Source organism: Delphinus delphis, chromosome 6, assembly GCF_949987515.2.
Source record: "Delphinus delphis chromosome 6, mDelDel1.2, whole genome shotgun sequence".
NCBI lineage: Eukaryota > Metazoa > Chordata > Mammalia > Artiodactyla > Delphinidae > Delphinus > Delphinus delphis.
The window spans coordinates 20,524,726-20,544,100 of NC_082688.1; the positions used below are offsets into that span (position 1 = coordinate 20,524,726).

The 19,375-nt window shown below is 41.0% G+C and overlaps 1 protein-coding gene across 4 annotated transcripts; it reads right to left on the bottom strand.

Annotated features, from left to right (window-relative positions):
- Positions 1-2,426: 2,426 nt before the first annotated feature.
- Positions 2,427-19,355, bottom strand: PRPF4 (pre-mRNA splicing tri-snRNP complex factor PRPF4). 4 transcript variants are annotated; one of them, XM_060014294.1, is made up of 14 exons: positions 19,255-19,355; positions 18,298-18,475; positions 16,163-16,349; positions 13,208-13,295; positions 12,719-12,798; positions 12,446-12,539; positions 11,816-11,910; positions 10,310-10,368; positions 9,739-9,862; positions 8,278-8,367; positions 5,533-5,655; positions 5,315-5,422; positions 5,106-5,224; positions 2,427-4,583 (listed from the first exon to the last, which is right to left on the bottom strand). In XM_060014294.1, exons 1-14 carry the CDS (start codon positions 19,279-19,281, stop codon positions 4,390-4,392), a joined length of 1,566 nt encoding a protein of 521 aa, XP_059870277.1. In that variant the 5' UTR covers positions 19,282-19,355; the 3' UTR covers positions 2,427-4,389. The 4 variants fall into 4 exon arrangements, with proteins under 4 accessions (XP_059870277.1, XP_059870276.1, XP_059870275.1 ...); XM_060014293.1 differs by having other exon boundaries at positions 18,298-18,478; positions 19,255-19,326; XM_060014292.1 differs by having other exon boundaries at positions 19,249-19,321.
- Between the last annotated feature and the right edge of the window lie 20 nt (positions 19,356-19,375).

Below are 19,375 nucleotides of genomic sequence, written 5' to 3' on the forward strand. Positions count from 1 at the left end.
CAGGGCTGGCAGAGTCCTTACCAGCAAGGAGGGCACGTTCACTCAGCTGCTTCTTGTACAAGACGACCTCTTGTCAGTGCGTGGTTTATGGAGTGTTAAGAGCAGAAAAGTTTAAAGGTGAAAGAAACCAGAGTCAGTGATCAAAAGAAATCCGGGATTTGGAGGAAAAGATTTTTATTCCTCCTGGTAGGTAGTGGGGGAGCTCTGATTCCCCTCCTCCAACCATTGTAATTCTGGCCTTGAGAGGTAAGGCAGGGAATTCCCTGGTGGCCCAGTGGTTAGGACTCTGTGCTTCCACTGCAGGGGGCACGGGTTTGATCTCTGGTCGGAGAACTAAGATCCCACATGCTGTGTCGCATGGCCAAAAAAGAAAAAAAAAAGACGTAAGGCAGAAACCCCGGATAGAGTAAAAGCCTTAGTTCCCATCCCAGGCCATGCAGGCAGGGGATTCTGGTTTTCATTTTGCATGACAGAATCTAGGAACCAAGGAAAACTAGATAGAATTTGGATGCTGCTTGACTACGGGTCGCCACCTCTGCAGTATCTAAAACCCTGATTTCTTCTTCACTTTTAATACTGCCCGGTGGCTCAGGGCTCTGAAACAATCTCAAAGCGGTTAAAACACCAACACAAAAAGATAACATTTTGTTTTTTGGGATTTGTAGAATACGCTTTCAGAGGCCAGAAATTGGTTTTATTTGCTCTAAATAACATTTTGTAAGTTTAATGAAACCAGCTTCTATAAACTCTTAGGGGTCTTAATGTACAAGATATTCCAAAATAGTTAAGACATACATACTTCATGTTTAGTAAAACCAAACAGTCTTAAGCTCCACTGTGAAGAAAAAGTTCTCCATTGTGAAATTGGAAAGCCGCCTACATATCCTGCCAGGGGACTAGCATCTACCTCTCCATTTGCACCATTGAAGATAATTATGCTAAGGCTGGGACTGGATGTCTCCTCACTGACTTCATTTCTTTACACATCCTTGCTCCTTAACTCTTGTGCTGGGTAAATTAGGCAATGATCTCACCATGTTCTCAGAGCCAATGACGAACAGAGAGGAGCCGGGGGAAGTTCAGGGAAGAACACTTGCCTCTGTACTAGGGACTACTGCTTCCGAGTTAAGCAGGCTTCGTCGCAGACGAAATTGATGCTCCCCAAGTTTAGTTACCTTGTTCAAGGTCACCCAGCTAGCATGTGGTGGAGGCCTTTCAGTCAAAATAGAACACTCTTGGAGTGGCTGATTCACCAAATAAGACACAGCTTTGAGTCTTCTGGGATAGGGAAGGATATATTTAACATCGTGGCATCTTCTGTCTTCACATTCAACAGTTCTAACGTTGGGCAGTGCCGTCCTTCTAGAGAGCATTTAGGAATCTCTGGTACCCGATGCAGGGGTGGGTTATGCTTCTGGCTGTGAGTGCCTCAGAGGTCAGGGATGCTAAGACATGCTGCAATGCTGAAGACATTTCTACACAGCAAAGTATCCTCTGTCCCAAGATGCAAATAGTTTCCTGTTGAATAACACTATAGGCTCCTTGCAAGTTCACAAGGTAGAAGTGGTAAAATTAACTCCCTTTGGCATGAAGTCAGAGTAAGAGATGCAGTGACTCCTCAAAAGGGCAGTATAAATGGTAGAGTGGGCTTTCCCCGTAAGTGGTCTGAGGTGACCAAGAAGTTCAAATCTTCATGTTCACTTTAAGAACACTCGTGAAACCGTCCAGGCCATTAAGGGTATGCACATCCGAAAAGCCACCAAGTATCTGAAGGATGTCACTTTACAGAAGCAATGTGTGCCATTCCGTCATTACAATGGTGGAGTTGGTAGGTGTGCCCAGGCCAAACAGTGGGGATGGATGCAGGGTCAGTGGCCCAAAGAGTGCTGAATTTTTACTGCACATGCTCAAAAATGCAGAGAGTAATGCTGAACTTAGATGCAGATTCTCTGGTCATTGAGCACATCCAGGTGAACAAAGCCCCCAAGGTGCCGCGCAGGATTTACAGAGCTCATGGTCGGTTCAACCCATACATGAGCTCTCCCTGCCACACTGAGATGATCCTTACTGAAAAGGAACAGATTGTTCCTAAACCAGAAGAGGAGGTTGCACAGAAGAAAAAGATATCCCAGAAGAAACAAAAATTTACGGTCTGGGAATAAATGCTGCAAAAAAATAAATGCAAAGTTTAAAAAAAAAAAAGGTGGAGTACTTAAAAAGTTCAGACTTTGTACAGGGAACAGGCCACGCTGGCTGGACTGTTTTTTTTTTTCCGGTCTGGCCCATGTTGCCAACATACTCACTAAAGCCCTATGAAATCTCTTATAAGGTCACAGATGGACCAGACTCTACCATTTACTAACTAGGTAACCTGGAACAAGTTACTTAACTTCTTTGAACTTCAGTTTTTTTGTAAAAGAGGGAATAATAATTAACTCGTTAAGACTGTGAGGATTAAACAAGATGTCTGAATGTGCCTGGTGGTGTCTAGACAGCGCTAAGCGTCCTGTTAAGTGATGACGATGACGTTTGTCTCACTGTTAGCACGAAATGACACACTTGGGGTATGCTCCTCAGCTAACGGCTTTTGGACAATGATACTCCCAGTAAGGAAGTGTATATCCCGCCAAGACATTCATCTGGCCAAAGTCTTAGATGAAATCTTTTCACCCAGTTGCTACCCCTCTAGATCTCTTGGAACCACCCACCCCCCGCAAAACAAAAGACAAGTTTAATGGAACAAGTGGTTAAATTTCAACTTGAAAAACTGAAAACCTTTAACACACTATATTTGAAAGTTGCACGCTAATACACTAACATTCATTATTAGTTTAAACACACTACAAAGGTAGTAATGAAAAATAATTTCTTCTCATGGCTAACTATGGAGGAAATAGAGCCCATTAATACTTAAACAACAGTGAAGTACCCAACAGAGAGTAGAGCTGATAATCCAGAAGCTTAACAGGTACACAGGATATGCAACTACCTGGTTATAATTGAAATCAGATTAAACAGACTATTTAGTTACATACCACATATTCCTAGTTATGCACGATAGAGCCAAACAAAGTCACTCTCATCCTCCCTGGAACAGCAAAGGAAAAGTGTTTTGAACGTTCAAGGAGAAGCCATCATATAAGCCCTTCTTGAATTCTCTCTATACAATCCTTTCTTCTTGCCAATTCCTCTATTTTTTTGTGTGAATTTATTGTGTATTTCCAGAGTTCAGTGGTTGTATACCTGGGGTGGAGAGAGCTGAAAGTAACTGCTACTTGGCCAATAAGTAAGAATTATAGAGTCCAGATACAGTTCACTGGTAGTCTCGCCCACAATGCAACAGCCCTCCATTTAAAAAAAAAATTACTAACAGGATGCTTACTAAGGAGACAGAATTGGAGTACGCCACACTTGAGATCATTTGCTATATCTCAAACTAAAAAAAAAGGGACCTCTGTGGACCAATGCCTAGGATTCAGAAAATGCTTAACTATACAAGATAATTCTTTAAAGGGCAGTTTTTAAATAGGATTTTACTCTTTAGCAAGTGTATAATAAAGAAAAAGTTTATGTTTAGGAATACCCATTAGGGATTTTTTTCCAGAGTTACCTCAACATGAAGGGTACATTCTTTAAATAACCAATAGAAAAGAACTTGCACAATAGAGACATCATGTTTGCTTTCTAAAAATTTCATTGAATCTTGACACAACGGCCTAGCTTTTGGGTAACACAAAGGATGCCAATCTTGAAAGCAAAATGGAAGACATCTTCTGACGAGGAAAATGTTCAGCTCTGAGCTTCCCAATGCAGTTAGCATTCCACGTGAACTCAACAGGAAGAGGTAAAATATTCTCTACTGCAGAGCCCTGAGCATAGCTGTGGTCTACCTCTTCACCTCCTGTTCTCAGGGTTCTTGCTCAGTCAGGCACAGTTTAGCCAGTGCACGGTGAGGCGTGTCTCTCTACTCGAGGGCTTCCAGAATATAGTCCAGCCACCTTGCTCTCTGGGTCACATGTAGTCCTGAAGCATGTACCATGTAACGGAAAGTCAAGTTTCAAGAATTAAAAATGGAGTCAGTCACAATCCGGAGTGCTGTGAGGGAAGCAATAGGGCATTCAAACAAAAGATTAATAAAAACAATGTCTACAAAGTTCATGGCAGGGCTTGAAGATGAAAATCAACATTTCAACCATGAAAGGGGTTCACCAACACCCAGGGACTGGGCTGCCTGCTTGAAGTGGGAGCTGACATGGAAATCCAATTCTTTCAAGGATCTATACATGGTAATTAGCAAAATACATGAAAGAACAAAACACATCAATTCCTTTCCTTTGAAAATGGCTCTAAAGAGAGAGTGAGGCTAGAATCCTTCTTCCATGGTCCTGCCTATTCAGCCATCCAGAGCTTGAAGGTCCTGTCATATGAGCAAGTGGCTATGAGCTGCCCGTTGGAAGAAATGTCTAGGCCCATCACTTTGCCTTCGTGGCCAGCCAGAGTCTTCAGTGGCGACCAGCCTGGGTGGGTCCAGATCTTGGCTGTGTTATCATAGGCACCAGTAAGCAAGAAATTCCCATGGATAGCTACAAAAGAAAAGGGGAGTTGCTTCAGGAATTCAAGTACTCAGAAGAGCATAAGAAAATAAAAGACCCCAAATCTGCTAGAACATACTATTTTGAAAAAGAAGGTATCTACATTCAGAAAAACTCAACACTCTGACCTGTATTCCTACTAGACCTCTACGAAAAAGACAACTACAGGCAGACTTAGGGAAACAAATAACATTATTAAGGTCTTTTGGCTCTTTCCCTGATAGACAACCTATTCAGAATAATATTAAGGATTCAGTGCTTGGACCTTCCATGGAAAAAAAAAAATGAAGCAAAACATTCATGGAAGTTTTCTTTACTTCCTAGGAACAAGACGCAGGCTGTGTCATAGCTCTGTCTGAAAGTGTGGTGGAGGGAAGGAGATTATAATTTTCTCCTTCAATAGAGGCCAAATTCTCTCCTGTTCCACTTCCAAGTCTTAACACCCGGACTGCATTCCTCAAAAGTGCAATTTGTCTGTCTTGTAATTAGGCCTACAACAGGAGGAAAGCTTACGCTCAAACTTGACACCAGTCACTAAGTTCTGGTGGGCAGGAATGGTATAGACACAACGCCGCTGTCGAAGGTCCCACACTTTGCAGGTGTTGTCACCACTGCCAGTTGCAACGTGGTAGCTGTGGATCAGATGTAGTACTGAAGTTAGAAACAAAGAGTACTTTCTGACCAATAACCCTCTCCACCCCTCACTCAGTGAGCTTATTTACCCATTGGGGGAGAAATTTATTCCATAGATTTCCTTCAGGTGACCTTCTAGGAACATGATGCAACGTCCTGTACGCAGGTCCCAAACTCGACCAAATGCATCCAGTCCCCTGACAAAATAATTTATGAATGAACGTTTTGAATACAGTTCTCTGTGGAAGCAAGTATACTTAAGAGGTGAGACTACTGAGCTGCCCCCGCTACGTGGAAGAAGCCTTACCCAGTGCCAGCCAAAGAGCCATCTTGATGGAAGGCAATGTCATACACACCCATGCTGTGGCCTTCCTGATGCAGGATTTCCTCTTGAGCCTCCAAATCCCATAAGCGCCATGAACGGTCATAGCTAAAAAAGTCAAACTAACGATTAACCAGCAGATGTTCAGTTCCTACAATGTATAAAGTGCTATAAACAGCTGTAGCTCAAGTTATGTTTCTGAAACTACTCATACAACCATACTAACAAACTCTTTTCTGGCATAAACAATGTCTCAACAACTAAGCATATCTGTCTTGGGTGCTAACTGGGAAACCATGGTTCCTATAAACCTACTTCAGTAGCTATTTTGTTTTATATTTATTTATTTATTTATTTAAAAACATTTATTTATTTATTTATTGGCTGCGCTGGGTCTTCATTGTTGCACACGGGCTTTCTCTAGCTGCAGCGAGCGGGGGCTACTCTTCGTTGTGGTGCGCGGGCTTCTCATTGTGGTGGCTTCTCTTGTTGTGGAGCACAGGCTTTAGGTGCGAGGCCTTCAGTAGTTGTGGCACGCGGGCTCAGTAGTTGTGGCTCGTGGGCTCTAGAGCGCAGGGTCAGTAGTTGTGGCACACGGGCTTAGCTGCTCCGCGGCATGTGGGATCTTCCCGGACCAGGGATCAAACTCGTGTCCCCTGCATTGGCAGGTGGATTCTTAACCAGTGCGCCACCAGGGAAGTCCCTTCAGTGGTTGTTTTAAAAACAGAATTCCTTAGAATGGCCCAGCAAAGATTCTGTTGCCTTCTTTCTTCCCTTATTTCACTGTTATGTCCTTCCATTCATTGAGTATTTATGTCCTAAACTGAATGTTGGGCATATAAAAATCAATCACAAACAAATAGATCAATAGAATAGAAAAGAGAGTATAGAAATAGGCCCACATATACATGGTCAAATGATTTTCAATGAGGCCATCAAAGCAATTTCAATAGTGAAAGTCTCCTCCATAAATGATGGTAGAACTGTAATACATATGGAAATAAAGACAAAACAAACAAACAAAAACCCCTCAATAATAAAAATGGGCAAAGCACCTGGACCCTGAACAAAAGAGAATATACAAATAGTCAATAAGCATATGACAAACTACTCAACACCAATAGTCATCAGAGTAAAAAAAATTGAAACCATGAGATTTTACTACATATTTGCTAAACTTAGCAAAATGATAAGATTGATTAATGACAAATGTTGGCAAGGATGTGGAAAAAACCAGAACTCCAGAATTCTGGGAATGTAAAATGGCACCAACACTATGGAAAACCACTTGGAAGTTTAAAAAAACTTACATATACATCTACCCTATAACCTTGCAATTACATTCCTAGGTATTTATTCAAGACAAAGGAAGGAAAAACACATCCACTAAAAGCATTGTACAAGAGTATTTATAGCAGCTTTATTCTGACTAGCCAAAAGCTGGAAACAGCCGAAGTGTCCATCAGTAGGAGAATGAATAAACAAACTGTGGCAGAGTTACACAACTGAATACTTCTCAGCAATAAGAAGGAATTACTGATACATGCAACGACATGAATGAATCTTAAAAATGTTATGCTGAGTAAAAGAAGCCAAACAAAAAGAAGCCATATGAACAAAAATGAGTTCATAGACTATGAATAGATAGAATTAATTTATGGTGACAGAAATCAGGCCAGTGATTGCTCTGGAACAGGGAGTTGACTGGGAAAGGGCATAAGGGAACTTTCTGGGGTGATGCAAATGTTCTCTCTATTGACTAGTCTATGGCTATGAGCATAACTGATGCCGTCTTGGGCCTGTACAGTTCTTCCTGTCCTTCTGCTGACCCTACCCAGAACTATACTGTGTGGTAAGTCACTTTCCTATAGTCAAGGGCTTTGTAGTTAATAGATATTGTTTAATAATCATTAGGATCAGGTGGCCTCTATGCTCTGTCAGTCCTCCAACAATGATGAAGACCTTTGCTGATATATTCCCAGCACCCACCCATTCTTCACTTAGGAATGTACTTCCTGTTTCCAAACATGTACCCCCATACCTTAGGTTAACTATAAAATTGCCTCAATGGTCTCTTGGGGGTGCAGAGTGCAGCTGTGAATGCTTCTGGATTGCTGCCTGCCAGATCCCCCCCTGTGAGTAAGTGACCCTATAATAAACGGATCCATTGGCTATATGGAGCTGCTGGCCGTGTTTTTCAATCTCAAGATGCCTTCTCAGTTTGGTGGGCACCTTCTGTTCCCTTGGACCTCCAACAACAGGGATGTGGGCCACATGAGTCTATACATTTGTCAAGACTGACTGAATTACACACTTAAATCCATTCCATTGCATGTAAATTGTATCTCAAAAAATTCTTTAACAGATTCTGGCCTCATTGAATTTGTAGAACCAGAAAAGGAGACTGATTTGTAAGCAGAGAAATTACACTGTATAGCAAAAAAAAAACAAACCAAAACACCTCTAGTATTGGCCAAGAAAGGGAAGAAAGAGGGAAGAACTCTAGTTTTCTGGGAGTCAGTGACTCTGAAATTTCAAATTAACTGCAATTTAAAACCAAATATGCTTAGCCCTAACTATGTCATATATTCTTTTCTGATTCTGATTTATTGAAGTCCAAGAAAATCTCTTGAAGATCTCTGCTCTAAAAACTTACTTGGCAGTTTAGCCATAAAACGTTAACAAGATGCCACAGGCCTGTATGGATAGAACAATAAGAGGATGGCTTACCAGGTGGTACCTAAGAAACGTCCTGATGGATGCCACATTACACGGGCCACACGCACTGTATGGCCTTCAATATCTGCCACTGGTTCATCACTGAAAAGGAATCAAATGTATGTAAGTAAACTATTTTACAGTCCTGTAAATACTCATTGAATTTATTAACTGTTGAGCACATATACACCCAATTCTGCATGGTTTGACAGGCCAAATTGTAACTAAACCTGTAATTTGTTAAACTTTTAGGGCTAATGATAATTTAACTCACTTCCCAAGGTTATTATAAAAGCTTTGGGACTATTTCATGTGCCCACGGGGCAAAACTGCTCTTCAATACACACTATTTCAATTCACTATGTTAATAAACTCTTAATGCTATATCATTTGCTTAGAGAAAATTAAAGATATTTCAGCCTGACGAGCAAAATAAGCTCTCTGCACCAAAGGAGCATTGAGATTCTAGAAAGAAAACATACTTCGATAGAGATGCAAGGCTATATCAAAAAGTTTTGGTGCAAGTGGATTACAGATAAATTTATCTCAAACTTCAGCTTGTCCAAGGATCCACATGAAGAAAGGAACTCCCAAATGGAGGCTTAGTTTCCTTTTGGTGGCCATTAAATTCTACTACCAGCAACGACAGAAAGAAGGTCTGAACACCAGCAAGAGGAAATAAACATGAACCCTAAAGAGGGCAATTAAAAAGGGAACTTTGTCAATGGGCATACACAGAACTAACGAAAGCCCTAAGGGAACAAATATTGCTATGTATTACCAAAGCCAATTAAAACTTGCTGTGCTCACAGGTAAGATCTTGTCTGGCAAAGAGTGGAGACACTAATTAGCTCCTCACAAAATCCTGGAACAAAAGCCTCATATGCTTTCCCAAAGAAAGAAAACTAAGCAACTGAATTCAGATGTCTTTTAGGCAAACAAAGTGCTTCCAAAAATTTCTTGGAAAACAATAATCACAAACACATTAAAAAAAAAAAAACTGTTGTAATTGGAAAATGTAGTCTAGGTAAAGGACGATGCTATTGGGAGTAGACATCACTTCCTTGGCAATACTGCCAGACAGAACCTCCTTCCTCTCCCCTGTGGTTGTTTGCTAAGAACCAATGCGCTGTCTAGACTATTATTTTTAGTCAAACTACCAAATAGTGCATTTCTCCAATGTCAATCTATTGCATGGGAGATATAATAGATCCTTCCAGAATAGCTGGAGCCAGGAAACAGTGGCTACTGTTAGAGGCAAAAATCAAGGTACAAAGTTAACAAAGAAGGAAACCTGACACAACTCCTCTGGTGAGAAAAGGTCTAAGAAAAAAATCCTCCATTCTATTTTCACACAAGTTACCTTGACTCAGAGCATCTCTGGGGTTAAATGCTAGATTTTTTAAGTCTCAAGGGCCAAGCAATCACCTATTTACTTTAGTGATTGCAGTGTGGACAGAGGGTAATATTCACCTGTCAAGGCTCCAAAGCTTCACAGAACCATCAGCAGCACAAGAGGCCAGATTGACATCTTTTTGGTCCAAGGAGACAGTGGATTTTGGATGGAATACAATTGCTCCCACGTTTGTGTTATGGCCTGAAGGAGTGTAAGAGATGAAAATTAAAGGGGTCCTGCTCCCTTATAACTTAAGTGTAAATACATCCATGACAAATATTATATATACACATATCAGAGGACATGTGGACCTACAGAGTATTAAAGTAGCTATTCAACTACTAAAAAATTGAACTATTTTAACTTAATATAAAAATTGCATTAAAAAAAGCTAAACACACAAAAAAATGTTTCTTGGTTTAGAGATTGTAAATGCCAGAGTGGGGCTGGACATGAGAGAAAAGTGGTAAGCGTATGAAGTCATTATCATCCAGCCCTGCAGTCAGAGAAAACCAAACCAAGTCAAATCAAATCAAGAATTAATCTGTGTGTACTGGGTCTGAGTGTCAGGCAGAGTTTTAGAGTTGTTTTGCTTGACAGAGTTCACAGTGAGAAAAAGACTGAGATTTAGACAAGATTCTGACTCACCTCGAAGAGTATGGAGGAGGTTGCAATCAGGAACAGACCAGAGCTTGCAAAGCCCACTCCTAACAAACACAAAGGAAAGCATCTCAGCCAGGGTTGGTCTGGGAAGGAAAAGGTACCTTGGTAACATTACTAAAGGACAATCTCTCTCACCACCCCCCTCCCAAAATGTTACAGTGGCAGACACAAAAAGAAACAGAAAAGGCTTATCGTTTGAAGGGTTAGAGAAGAAAGCTACATCCAGGTCTCATGCAAACAGAGGCCTCTACTGGACTGTAAATATTATAGCACAAGCTGCTCTTCTCCTTAACTTTTGGATCAATTTCTGAGGGAAGGTAGGACAAATTAAACTATCTAACATTAATATTAATAATGATACTATCTTCTTAAATACGAATAGCATTTTGCTGCTTACTAAGTATTTTAATTTTTTTTTTTTTGGCAGCACTGTGAAGCATGCAGGATCTTACTTCCCCAACCAGGGATCGAACCCATGCCCCCTGAAGTGGAAGCACAGACTCTTAACCACTGAACTGCCAGGGAAGTCCCCAAAGTACTTAAATTTTTAAAATAATGTTTTACTTTGGAAAATTTCCAACAAATTACTTTCATATCTATCATCAAATGGTCCTTATAACAGACCTGTGAGGTACATATAGGGCAGGAATGATCATTTCTACTTTATTATTTTTTTTCTTATTTTATTTTTAGTAATTAATTTTTTTAATTGCAGTATAGTTGATTTACAACGTTGTGTTAGTTTCTGTTGTACAGCAAAGTGAGTCAGTTATACACATACTCATTTCTACTTTATAATGAAGGTAACTGAGGCTTGGTGGAGAGGTGGAGGGATCTGTGTAGGTCCCTGGCTTTCTCCTGAACCACAGTCTCAATTTCTGCCTAGTCAAGTAGTTCTTGTGCATACAATACAAGCGAGTTTCCCCTCACTAGATGACAATGTTCCTCAAGAACAACTAAGTAACTAAATAGAACAAAACAACAAAGTTATCACATCCTAAGAGTTTTCTGCATATGTGGTGAGTAGAAAACAAAATGAAGATAAAAACAATAATTCAAGTTTACTGAGTCCTTACCACATACCAGGCACTATCAAGGCAAAATGTTTACAAACATTATCTCACCTTACTTTACAGATGACAAAAGTGAAGCTTACAGAGATTAAGTATCTTGCCTAGGTCACATAACCAAAAAAGAAAAGTTATATCAAGGTGTGTATACTAGTCTATAAGCTCACTATCTGATCCAAAATGATGCTAATGCCAAGAATATGACTGACATGTCACGGGTCTCTGGGGTACCTTGTGAACAGTAAGAACCGCTAATTGAAGGCTATATAGTAAACTACAGTGGGTAACTACTAGCATCTCTAGTTTGGTGTGATCATGAGAAGCAGAGGCAAATGGTATTGAAATGGCCTTCTAAGACAAATACTGATTTTTTCCCCTGAACCCCATTTAGAAAAAAATGTCACTGTAAAATGGGACTTACCAACAAGCTGTGGCCAGCATTTTGGAATTGGGACTAAAGTGACAGTAGGAGATAGGCCGATCATCCCCAATCTGACTGCAGAAATTATTCAAAGACTTAAAAAAAGACAAACAAGGGATCATTAACAGGCTAACCCAAGACTTTCTTGGCTTTTCCACCATAAAAACAAAAACGAAAACCATTCCAGTTTTAACCCTCCCCAAGAATCTTCTACCACCTTTTTGTTGTTGCTGTTAGGAGACACTTTTACAAATGAATGAAGTCAAGGCTTATCTGGAACTCCAGCATGCTGTCTTCTACAGTCTTAGTAACACTAGTTTCTATGTCAGCTAAATATAAACAGGAAGGCCATGGCGAGATCTAAAGTACAGTCTGACATATTAAAAGGGAGAATTAAAGAGTAGACCCATAGGCCTCTGCCTAGTACAAAGCACAGTAGGTTCCCTGCCACCTTAACTGATGGTTCCTCCCAAATAGCAACAGTGTAAGCAGAGAGGAGTAAGTATAGCTGCCTTTACTTGCTAGAGGTGGGCCAAAGTAGAGCATCTATTAAATATTTAAGAATCTTTAAGATATTAGACAATTATATATATGAGAGCATCTTATATATATAAGATGAGAGCATCTTACCCGGAGAGATTTGTGCAGTTCTTGCATCTGGGAGGTTCTCGTTGTCTCAGGAATCTCTTTATGAAGACGGGCCTCTTCCAAGCGTTTCATTGCCCTGTGACACAGAAATAACATTATTAACCCTGAGCAAATGGGTTGGAAACAAAGGTCCATACAAGTCTCTTTACCACTCAATTTCAATTAATAACCAGAGTCATTATAAAGCACCTCCTCAGTCCTTGAGAGGAAATAAGAAAAAGTATGTTTCTTCCTCCTTCTCGAGGCTCTCCTTACCTGGGCAGTGAGTAATTAGCAATCCACAGTCTAGCAACCTTCAGGCTGTTTGGTCCTTCATGGTACCAGGTTTGCTGATACTGAAAGTTAAATTAAGAGCAGAAATGTCAAGTCTGAAGCATTCTTGCCCCTTTCATAGCTGTCAATTCCCTATTGTTAACTGCCCAGAAAAAAGATGAATTAGTTCAGTAATAGGATGAAATCAGGTATATGTGCTTTCTCTTGTGTTTCTTTCTATGAACTCTTATTGGATAGTTTCTGGTTACTTGTTAAAAGTGACACCAGGAATGCTATGGTTCTTTCCTGAATGGGGAACTCACTTATCTCCATTTATACCTACAAAGGAACCACAAACTATTGCCAACAACTCTTCCGGAACAGTAGAGTCTCCAACTCCCCCTGTTGCCCATCCCACAGAAAACAGAAAATGAAAGAACTACCCCCTTGTTTCCTGCATGTTTATACTATGAAGCCAAAGACACATTTTACCTCTTCTTTGGACTTCTTTGATTTCTCATCATCTTTTCTGGTCTTTTTTAAGGCATCAGTACCGACCACTGAAAGGATATTTCTTAACCTGTAACAAAAAAGATCAGAATTTAAACAGAGTTAAGACTGTGAAAAGTATACCTAAGAAGGCAGCAAGCCTGCCCTACTCTCTCACCATTCAAATCCCAAGCAACCTTCTTTAAGGGCCAAGTTGTGATGCCTAAACTTCCAGTGTGATTTCTCTCACTCAGCAGTCTTTATCTGAAGATTCCCTAAATTGAACTAAAAGCAATTACCCTGTTAAACTTAGAGTCAACTAGCCCCAACACTGCTACCACTCGGGCTGTGGATACAGACAACCTTCACTCAATGCCACAATGTGCTGGATACTGCTCAGGTGCTAAGTATAAAAAATGACCAGGAAACAGTCCTTGATTTCAAGTAGCATAGTGAGGGGTGAGGCAGTGGGGGGTGGACAGGACATACAGAAAGTATCGGGGAACTAGAGTACATTCCATTAAGTATTATGACAGTGGTAAGTGCATGGTGCTAAGGGAATCATAAAAGGAGTAAACAACCTAGGCTTGGAGGGAATCAGGGAAGGCTTCATGGAGAAGATGCTACCTGAACTGAGTCCTCAAGTAACCAAGTCAATGGGTCAAGAATGGGAAAGGACAGTTGAAGCAGAGGGTTCAACAAATGTAAAGGTCTGGAGGCAAGAAAAGCATGTTGAACTTGGAATCACAACAATTCAATATGGCTGGAGCACAGAGTACTGGGAAAGGGTTGGTGAGAGATAAGGCTGCAAATCTAAGCAGGGGCCAGGTCACAAAGAGCTCCTAATGCCATGGTAAGGAGGGTTGACATTTGAGAAAGACCCCTGGAAAAGTATGGAGAATGGACTGAAGAGGGAAGAACAAAGGCATACTATTGTATCCCCTGAGTCTTATGGACTGAATCAAGACAGTGGCAGTGGGGACTCAAGACATTCATTTAAGGGACACAATAAGACAGACTTTGCTGGTGGAGAAGACAAACAATAAACAGTAGAAGTAAACCTCTGAAAAGCTATTAAGAAAGTATGTTACTTTCTTAATAATGGCAGGACTTACTTTACAAGGGGTCAGGTGTTAGGAAAGGCTTTTTTGAGGAGGTGGCATTTATGCTGAAACCAAAAGAATAAAAAAGCTCTAAAAGGCAAGAGAGGGGGACAAAAAGAGAAAAATTCAGTGGATAGACAGCAAAAGAGCTTGAGTATCCCAGGAGGACCATTATGGCTGCTAAGTCTAGTAAACTGGGGAAGAGTGGCACAAGGCAAGGATGAAGAGCATGATTAGGAGCTTTGTACTCTAAGTTTAATAAGAAGACTCTGTAGGGGGCTTCCCTGGTGGCGCAGTGGTTGGGAGTCTGCCTGCTAATGTGGGGGACACGGATTCAAGCCCGGGAGGATACCACGTGCTGCGGAGCAACTGGGCCTGTGCACCACAACTACTGAGCCTGTGTGCCACAGCTGCTGAGGCCTGCGAGCCTGGAGCCCGTGCTCCGCAGCGGGAGGCCACCGCGATGAGGTGCCCGTGCGCTGAGATGAAGAGTCGTCCCTGCTTGCCGCAACTAGAGAAAGCCCGCACACAGCAATGATAGATCCAACACGGCGAAAAATAAAATAAATAAAAATAAATAAATTAATTAAAAAAAAAAGAAGACTGTAGGATTTTAAGCAAACAATTAACACAACACATTTGGGGTTATTACAACAGTCTAAATGTGAAAGCAATGGAGGTAGAGAAAAGAGGAAACACTGGAGGTACATTTCAGAAGTAGAAGAGACAAGATTTTGCTGATGGGTTACACAGAAGGTGAGGTTTTCAACTGAAAACTGTGTGAATGGTACTGTTATTTGCAAGGAGAACTGGAAAATAGATGAGTTCAATTTAGACATGTCAAATTTGAGTACCTATAGAATATCTAGGTTACAGAGACCTGGGAGTCATCAGAATATATATACACAGAGTAAACCATGACATGAGAATGGATTTGATCACTCAGGGTTAGTGCAGGATAAGGGCAAAAAACAGCACTTTAAAACAGGAAAAAAAGAGGCTTAGAAGAATTAGGTAGAGAAACAGGAGGAAAACCAGGATGATTTGGTCTTCTGAGAGCCAAGGAAACGGAGTGTTTGAAGGAGGGAATAGGTGGCAGTGTACTAGGGCTATTCTTGATAAGGATGAGTTGATGACCTTAATTAAGAGCAATTTCAATGTGGTAGTGGTCGATCAGTTTGCAGTAGGTTGAAGAGTAAATGAGCGGTAAGGGCTTTAAGAGAGTAAATGTAATGAGTGAGGAATAGCTGAGCCCCAAGTCCTAAAGAAGCAGGTAGGCAGGCTAGGTCTGCATAACTGCATAGGACTAGCCTGTCACTAAGAGATTTTGTAACTTCAAAATCACAAGAGGAGCATTATATGAGGACAGTGCCTTTCTGCGGTAACACCCAAAAAACATTTATCATTATGTCTTATGTTAATGACAAAGAATGCGTTTGTTGTTTAAATTTTCAGAGTTCAGTGACAAATGTTTACCCAACTCACAACTCCATAATGAGGAGAGGAAGGGAGGGAATGTGTCACTTATCATTATGCCTTATGTTAATGACAAAGAATGCGTTTGTTGTTTAAATTTTCAGAGTTCAGTGACAAATGTTTACCCAACTCACAACTCCATAATGAGGAGAGGAAGGGAGGGAATGTGTTAACATCTTCATAGTTTATAAAGAAAAATTAGTAGTGGAGTAAAAACTGGCCTAAGACTTAAATTATGGGCTAAAACATATTAATGCAACCTAATAAGATATTCTGTCAACACTATCTGAGACATTCTATTAAAGTTTTAGCTACAAATTCCAACTGAACTGGAACCCTGTGATTAAAAAAGAAGAGAGTAGATACTTAGAAAGGGCACCTTTCTCTTCTTTCAGCAGGACCCTCTCCAAAAAGTGTGATGGGTTCCCCCAAGGCCCTAAGGCAAGCCTTGACCTCTGAGTCATCTGTGGAAACATTGATTTGCCGGGCTCGCTTCCTCCTCTCAAACTCAGCTAACACCTCGGCCTGTCGCTCACTGATGTGGTCTTCAATTTCAAACACTTCTCCTGTAAAAAGAACCGGCAACATCAGCATAATCACCAGATCTTCCTCAAGTAGGGAGAAAGAAATAATTTCATTTTTTTTCTTTTTAATTTAATTTATTTTTGGCTGTGTTGGGTCTTTGTTGCTGTACACGGGCTTCTCATCACAGTGGCTTCTCTTGTTGCGGAGCACGGGCTCTAGGCGTGTGGGCTTCAGTAGTTGCATCAGGCAGGCTCAGTAGCTGCAGCACGCGGACTCTAGAGCACAGGCTGAGCAGCTGTGGTGCACGGGCTTAGTTGCTCCGAGGCATGTGGGATCTTCCCGGACCAGGGATCGAACCCGCGTCCCCTGCATTGGCAGGCGGATTCTTAACCACTGCACCACCAGGGAAGCCCAGAAATAATTTCTTACATTTGGAGTCTATATGCCTCTAGGGAAAGTTAACTGTTTAATCTACTACAAACTTTACAGTTTCTCAGTTTATTAAAGTATGCCAGGGTTTCCCTGGTGGCTCAGTGGTTAAGAATCCACTTGCCAGGTGGATTAAAGTATGCCAGGACCTCCTTGGTGGCATGGTGGTTAAGAATCTGCCTGCCAGTGCAGGGGACACGGGTTCGATCCCTGGTCCGGGAAGATCCCACATGCCTCGGAGCAACTAAGCTCACGAGCCACAACTACTGAGCCTGCACTCTAGAGCCCGCGAGCCACAACTACTGAACCCATGCACCTAGAGCCCATGCTCTGCAACGAGAAGCCACCACAATGAGAAGCCCGCACACCACAACGAAGAGTAGCTCCCACTCCCCGCAACTAGAGAAAGTCTGCGTGCAGCAAAGAAGACCCAAACAGCCAAAAAATAATTAATTAATTAAAAATAAATAAAGTATGCCAAACACAGAAAACTAAACGAGGTTTTAAAAGGCAGGAAAATAGTTGAAGCCATCTTGTTTCATTTGGCAAATTTACATAAACACATAGCTTGCATGAGACAATAAGAGTATGGAGCATCTTTAACAAATAAGTTATGTACGCTTTCTATCCATGATAAAATAGAAACATTATTTTAACAATTGCCAAAGCTCCTCTCTCAAATAGTCTCAGTATAGGGACACTAATTGGAAATAATTACCATGAAAATGATATTCTTTGACTGTAAGGTTTTTTGGATAATCTATCAGCTAGTTTTAAAACTCACACCAAATACAAGCATTTCGATGAAAAAGGAAAAGTATAGTAGTGATGCAGTTACGTTGAAAATAACATAAAAGGTTTAAAAAGTCACTACAGTGCATGTGTATAGAAAAGAAAATGTATGGGAGGATCCATGAGAAACTTGGAAGTCCTATCTGCAGAGAACTCTTTTTATACCCTTCTGTACTCTCTGAATTTCTCATGACAAACATAAATAATTTTATTTCAAAAATATAGTGGACCACTAGTTACTGACATGAAAAAATATCCTCAACAGTATACAGAATGACAAATGCAGGTTACAAAACAATTTGCTTATCATGGTTTCATTTATGGAAAAAAACTTGTATTTTGATTTCTTTCAAAATAAAAATGACTACTACTTTCATAATCTAAAAGAGGTATTTCATTTTGGGTGAAAAATAATTGGAAAACTAAAAAAGCAAGAATATTATAAACCACAGTAGCTCCAAACCAATGCCACAACTATGCTAGATCTCCAGAAGACAAATGGAATCAACTTGAATCCAAATACACAATGAATAAATTCCTAGTAAAACTACTAACAATTCATAGAAGAAAAACTGTATAAAAGGTTTTAAGAAAAAGGTTCTCCAGATGATACTAAGTGGAGTGGGCAGAGTATGGCCTTAAGATAGATGCAAGTTTAATATTTGAAAGTTTTTGACACTAAACTAGTGATATCTAAGTTTAGGAAGGTAATCATTACAGATAATTTGAGCACCAAAGGTAAAGACGGACTCACAGTTTGCATCTTACCAGAGGTTATGTTAATGTTCCCTGCTTCAATTCCTGCTTTAAGTCCTTCTTTTCCCAAAATCCCAGATTCTCCTTTGGCCAGGCGCTCCCTCTCCTTCTCTTCCAAACTTCCATAATAGATGTGTGGTTTCTTCACAACAGGAGCGACTAAGTCATCAGATGCCTTAGTTTTGGTTGCCTGCTAAATCAAAGACCTGGATTAACCTAAAACTTAATCTTAAGCAATTTACTAGACCTCCCAGAAGGATGACGCTTATCCAGAGCTTCAATCCTATTTCTTCTCTAAAGAAAACACAAATTGGACACCAGTTAAGATGTGTCTTCCCTGATTTGGACGTGGTCTGGGGGTGATTCCAGTCTCTCGGTCACTTAACTTTTGCAGATAGGAAGAGACAGATAAAACTAGTGAATTTCTCTTGGTGATTTTTCTATCAAAGGCGTGCTTTGGAACATGTTTACTTCATTCAGTTCCAAGTGCAATCTCTTCCTGGGTTTTACGAAACTTCCAGGGTTTCTGCTCATCACAGGCGATATCAAGGATAACTGAAATAACCAACGCGATGGTAAGGGCGACAAGTTACAAAGTTACTGTCTATATATTTCAAACGTTTTCAGACGTGGGGCAGTAGATAGGAAGTTAGGAGGCCTCATTACAATGAAGAGGTCTGACATTGTCATAAATCTTGGCCAAGACACTACTCCCTTCCAGAACTCCGTTTCTGAACCAGACGGAGAAGGTATTTACATTTCGGGGTTGTAGCGAGAGCTGAAAATGAGCTAAAATACGAAAGCACTCAGGGATCATGAAAACGCTGCTCCGCTCTCTAAGACCAGACCGAGTCTGAGGAGATCTTTCCTCCTCAGCCCTCCACCGCCGCAGCCTGTTCCCTAACGGCCCTGTTCCGCAGGGACCCCCAACCCTCCGCGCTCCCTGCCAGAGTGAGCTGAGACCTGTACCGCGGAGGAAGCTCGTGAGGAGGCCATGCTGGGCTCCGGAGCCGCGAAGCCCCACCGAAAGCCGAGCTCTACGTTTCACACCATCCACCGCGCGCCCAGCAAGGCGGAATTACGACACCTA